General features: G+C 38.5%; 1 protein-coding gene across 1 annotated transcript in view; it reads right to left on the bottom strand.

The window, feature by feature from the left end:
• Positions 1-473: 473 nt before the first annotated feature.
• The window catches only part of LOC118771635 (calcium-activated chloride channel regulator 1-like), an 11,785-nt gene continuing 6,258 nt past the window's right edge, over positions 474-6,000 (bottom strand). Inside the window, exons 9-15 of the mRNA XM_036519647.1 lie at positions 5,773-5,944; positions 3,560-3,660; positions 3,236-3,457; positions 2,454-2,724; positions 2,144-2,305; positions 1,145-1,378; positions 474-904 (exon numbers count right to left, since the gene is read on the bottom strand). Of these exons, the coding sequence (XP_036375540.1) occupies positions 519-904; positions 1,145-1,378; positions 2,144-2,305; positions 2,454-2,724; positions 3,236-3,457; positions 3,560-3,660; positions 5,773-5,944 (1,548 nt within the window). The 3' untranslated portion in view covers positions 474-518. The remainder of the gene's footprint in view (positions 905-1,144; positions 1,379-2,143; positions 2,306-2,453; positions 2,725-3,235; positions 3,458-3,559; positions 3,661-5,772; positions 5,945-6,000) is intronic.

The raw sequence follows: 6,000 nt of genomic DNA, 5'->3' as shown, positions 1-6,000 counted from the left end.
ATCCCTATGAAGTGATTGACAGAGCATCACAGGAGATCCTTTTTACCTGCAGCAAACTCTTTGACTCCTCCCCCTTCTGTCATGGGGAGATCAACATATAATCCTTCACAATGCAATAACTACATAAGTGCAATAAGCTCATAGTGCAATTCTGCAACATTCGTAAATTTGCAATGTTGTCTTATTGGTGCAGCACTTTCCTGTTACCGTACAGGTATGAATACACAGTACCTGCATTTTTGTTCTGTTTTTATGTTTATATGTTATTTTTTGCTTTATATTGTGTGCTTCTGCTTTTCCTACATGCTTGACTGTTTCTTTTTGGAATAAAGAAGCACTGTCATATCTTATCTCACCTTACTGAACTTAATCCACACTGAAATAACAAACGTTAAAAAGTAGTAGATTTTATTTTTATATATCTAACCTTTTATTTTGGTGATTGTTGAACTGACAATTGTGTGTGAGAGAAATTTAATCATAGTAAAGGACAAAGTGCATTATGGTTCATTGTTCATTCATAGTATTTCATGGTTGCTGTTAAAATTGCCAACTTTTCTCATCTTTAAATATATAATTATGCCAGCAAGGATAGAAATGGTGACAATTATCACTGTGATACATAAAACAATGGTCATTACATTCATACCTGCTGACTCCACAATCTTTGATGCATGGGCAATGTTAGAGACATCTGATTTTAAATAATACTTATCTTCAGCTTTTACAGCAAAGAATAGGACTGTTCCATTTTTCATGGTGATACCATCTAAAATAAATGAGAAGCCCTCCATGGAGCCTGCCTCTTGTGGTGGGAGGCCAGAAGTGTTGATCAACTGTGCATCACTGAAATTGGTCCTGAGAAGCTCAAAGTCTTCACTCATACGAATTTCGTAGGCTGTGGCTGGAAAAAAGAAAACAGAGAAACTTGCTTAAGATGAAGCATGGTGGATCAGTGGAAAGAGTGCTTTCCCTTTTTATGCGTTACAGTGAGAGAAAACTCAGACAATTTGTGTGATTAGTTGCTGCTCCTGATATCTGTGTATTTTAATGGTTTAAAAAGTGAGATTGAAAATACTGACCAACAGATACGGGATCAAATGTGCTGTATACAAGTGCCTTATCTTTTTCAAACCTACAGCACCTGTTCCCTGGTCTAAGTCCTCCCCAGGAGCAGTCCAATTAAGAAACACCTGGTCCTCTTCTATTTTTGCAGTCAGATCCATGATTTTACAGGGAGGGAATTTTGGAGGGGGTACACCTGGAGGGAGAGAGATGATGAAGCTCTCCCCTATAGCTGTCCTGCTGAAGTTGCCCACATCCATCTGTGGGTTATCTCCACTGACTGTAGGCTTCAGTGGGTTCAGTTTTATCTCTCCTGAAAAAAGCCATGTTAAAGTTAACCCTAGTTTTGTAGTCTGACATCATGTAGGCCTATTTATAAACCCCAAGAATAAAGAATAAGAATGTTTACACAACATACAGCTGGCTTATTGATGTACAGTTTGTTAACATGACACATTTCTTTGCTGGTTGGAGATGGGGTCTTACGGTGATAAAATTACCTTTGCTATTGCTGAAGTTTACTGTAGCTGGAGTTAATTGCTACTGCTGCTACTATACCATCTCCCCTCTTTTCAACAGTCTCTACTAATCTGCATTTCTTTATCTCCTCCCTAAATAATACCTCTCTTACTGTACTTCTGGCTGGTTTCCCGTGAGCTTCACCACAAATTTCTCATGAAAAAACCTTCCCTTAATTCACCGTCCAAAAATTCCATCTTCTTGTATTTAAACAAACGTACACTTCAGAACAGCCTCCCTGGACCCTAATCAGTCTGAACTCTGGGCCGGATGCCCCACACTTGTCAATACTTGTCACACAATGTCAATAACTGAGGGCCTGCATTCCATTAGGGCAACCTCTGATCTCTGCATTTGCAGAATTCAAAACAGCATATCACCAGATTCAACCACCAGAGTCTGTAGTGGTGAAGTTGGGAATACATAGCATTTAGGTTGAGTTCCAAACTACTACTGATGCATATTTACTGATTTACTGGCTCATGATACCCTTGTAAGTCTACTGCAACATCACATCTTGGAAATATTGCATGTATAGAAGATAGTAATTATTATTTACCATCAATCACATATCCAGGTAAGTACATTGCACGGCTCTGCCCTCTGTTGGCTGTGGCATTGTCCCCTTGTCCCCTTACTCGCACTTTCAGGTTATACTTTCCATCTTTCAAGTTGGTAAAATATCTAGAGTAGACACCATCATTTCTCTGAATATCAGCTCCTGAAAGACAAGAGAAGCTGAAATTTGTTACATTATGGAATTTATTATGGCTTGTTATTATGGAAATATATTTTCCCAATCTCCAAACAAACTGACAAATTACTTTACAAACCTAACACACAATGAAATAAATTATCGCTTCAATTACCTGCGCCATTATCCAGAAGCTGTAGCTCTACTTTGTCTCCAGTACTTGACACAATTGTGGCCCATACATCTGCCAGAGTCACAGGGACTCCTTTCTGATTCACCTCTGCAAACACTGCCATGGGTTTGCTTCCATCACTGGACTGCTGGCTCATGTGGGCCTTCACTGTGACAGGAGCAACATCTGCTCTGGCAGCACGACTGGTCACTGTAATCATCAGTGACTGAGGACTTGTCATTGTGTTACGGAGGCTGTACTCCCAATCTCCTGTCTGGGGCCATAATTTATATAAAGAAAGGAACACGTATCACTAAGTGCCCAAAGCACAACGTAACATTGTCCAACAGTATTGTTCAGATGAATACATGTATCTATGCCGTACAATTCCACCCCTCCATTCCAAAAAAGGAAAATCTCCTTTCTGCTTAGCTGGACTTATCCTTTTACTATGGAGTTGAAAATGCATGGCATGGATACAAAATATGCACAGCTAAAATGCAGAGGTGGACACCCCGGCTTCAGAAAGTAAAAGTCCTGCCATGTATTTGTTCCACCCGTGCACTACACCAGCTGAATTTAATTAGCACAACTCTTCAGCCAGGTAGTGGAGCTAATTAGTGAAATCCCCTTGTTTAGTGAATGGCTAGAACAAATACATGGTAGGACTTTTACTTTCTGAAGCTGGGGTGTCCACCTCTGCAAAAACGAAGAATTCAAGTCTTTACACCTCGACCGACAATATTGTAGTTATTACTACAAAAGTCAAAAAGTTAAAAGCAAACCTCAGCCGTTCCTGGAATCTCTAGAGACAATGTTTTTGCAGCAGCATGGTGTTTGAAATTTGATTCATTGTAGAGAGTTCCTGTTGGGCTGATTATCACGATGGTGGGTGTTCTTTTTTCATAAATAACCAAAAATGTTGTGTCATTTCCAACTGTTTTATCAACAGAGACAATCCCAATAAACCAGTCATTTTCATTTGTTCTCTTTCCAGAGCTCTCAAGCTATTTGGAGAAAAGACAGACCTGACATTTACAAATATTCAATAGCTTTTACAAATTATTGATAACTTATTACTTTTAAATGAACTACTGCCTTCTGCTCACCCGAATTGTCTGATGTGTAATATCTCCATCAGATGTTGTAAGTGATGCAAAGACATCCACAAGTTCATTGCTATCCAAGCTTGCTACAAAATATTTTCCTCCTGTGAATGCAATCAAAATCATTTTTAAGAAGAGACACATGAAGGTAAGGTGATAAATATTCACCTAGCAATTGAACAGAATAGCTATTAGCCTCTCATCTTAAATTTCTGTGGCATATATTGCAATATACCAGTGTTTCTCAATCCTACTCCTGAAAGGCCCACTGTCCTGCATATCTTCTATCTATCCATCCTCCAAACACACCTGATTAGTGTGATTAACATGCTCTTGATGAAATCATGTGTGCTCAGCTAATCAGAAGTGCCACTGATGAGTTCAGTCAGGTACGTAGAGCAGGGAAAGATGGAAAACGTGCAGAGCGGGGGCCCCCAGGAGTAGGATTGAGAATCCGTGCAATATACAATGATAACCTAAAGAACAAACAATATAATGTACATACAGTGTGTTTAGATATGCGCCTAGGAAATATAGAGAATCGTGATTAGTCTCTCATCTTTAAATTACGGGGCATATGCGAACGTTGGACCTTAGTTTGTCGTTCAGTGAAATGGGGAAAACTGCTCTGCTTCAACAGTTGTTTTTTCCATTCCAATAATATTATCTAAAGTCTGGGCCAGTGTCTGCCATTTCCTTCATTTGATAGTAGCCACCTTGAATCTGATGAGCTGGGAAACTGCAGAATCAACGGTTAAAATGTAGCCCTTTTCTTTCTTTCAGTTGTGCCATGCTTATTTATACAGTAGCACTATTTAGCTAATGAAATGAATGACATTTGTAAATCATAAAGCCCTCTAGCATAAATAAGGCTTGTGTCAGGCCAGCATAATTTGCTTTGTTACTTCACTGTGGTTAACTTGAGTAACTTTTATATGTGTAGTAATTCTGAACCATATGTAGTGACCATATTTAGGAACCAGACATGGTTGACTATATTCATGAATAATTCCTACTGATTATATAAATTATTTTCCCACAAAAAATCTAAATAGTTGTTGATAAATCGATACAATTGAAAATAGCTTAAAGTGCCACTGCACTTCTTCCTGATCTTATAAAGAGAGTGCAGTAAAAACACTATTTCTAATATTTTCTATGCTCATAGCATAAGAGACCAAAAAGCAGTCCAAGAGACTAATTCAATGACTTCAAAGTATGTAAACACGCTAAGGATGGACAGCTTCCAACCTCTGATATCCTGAATATATGGAATTGAGTTTGCACAGCTTATCATTCAAATCTCCAGCAAAAAAACACACCTGTGAGGGACAGCAGACATTCCATTGTCCAAGTTATTTTAAAGTCTTACCTGAGTTTGACAACTTGTCACTTCAAATGCATAGCATCTTGGGCCATTATTGGTTGCAGGGGAATGCCACTGTTCCTTTATATAATGAGCCTAAGTGTTAAATGCTTCCTTAGTAATAGATTTGTCTTTTTCCTACATCAGTAGATGGCAAAGAATACAGTAATGGTTTGACTGGCCTGTAATATTGATTGCAATTCTCTGATTTGGAAGAGTGGTCACTTGTGATGGTTTGATGACCTGTTTTTTGATTACCAGGTAGTGCCACAGAAATTGCAGCTGGAGCACAATTATATGATGCTACCCCACTCTGAGGGAGAAGTTTAATTTGAGCAAATTTGACACATTGCATAAGCTGACTCTTGCATTTAGCAGAGTTGGGGTCAATTCGAATTTAAACTGAAATTCATTTACTCATGAAGTGGGGAATCTATCTTGAAGTGGAATTTCAGGATCTTCCAGCAATAAAATTAGAATTTAACAAGGAGAGGGAACTGAACTTAGTTGAATTTTGTGGAACTGACCCCATCCTCGGCAGTTTTCAAAAATTAAAATGCCCTCAGCAGGTGATACGTTTGATCTGATTCTTATTTTTCAGCAGTGGTGCTTTTATCGGTATTATTATCTTCAAAACAAGAAAAATGCTACAGAAAGAATGCATCATTAATTCTACAGCAACCTACGACATACAATGCCATGGTTTATGTTGGACTTGTGCCTTCAGTTTCAATGGCATTAAGTGGCCACAAATTCAAAAGCCCACCTCCGCCCTAAGGTATAAAACAACAAACAGACAACAGTAATAGAAACTATTGTCTATTGAAACACAAAATATTGTTTTCTTTACCCGAGATTTCAGACATGGTTTGCAGAATTTCTTCAGGAGAACAGCCAAGAGCAATTGTCTGCACAATAGCACCGCTTTGAGCCACATCTTCGAGGCAATTTACATCAGACTTTCCATCAGTTAGGAAAATTATTTCATCCCCTGTTGTGTCTCCATTGTCCTTATGAAGCACCTTAAAACATTGTTAAAGAAGTATGCAAAGAAACATTTTTGGCAAGAATATCACTT

This window comes from Megalops cyprinoides, chromosome 2, assembly GCF_013368585.1.
Source record: "Megalops cyprinoides isolate fMegCyp1 chromosome 2, fMegCyp1.pri, whole genome shotgun sequence".
NCBI lineage: Eukaryota > Metazoa > Chordata > Actinopteri > Elopiformes > Megalopidae > Megalops > Megalops cyprinoides.
Note: the sequence above shows the minus strand (reverse complement) of the source record. Positions and strands in the feature narration are given on the sequence as shown.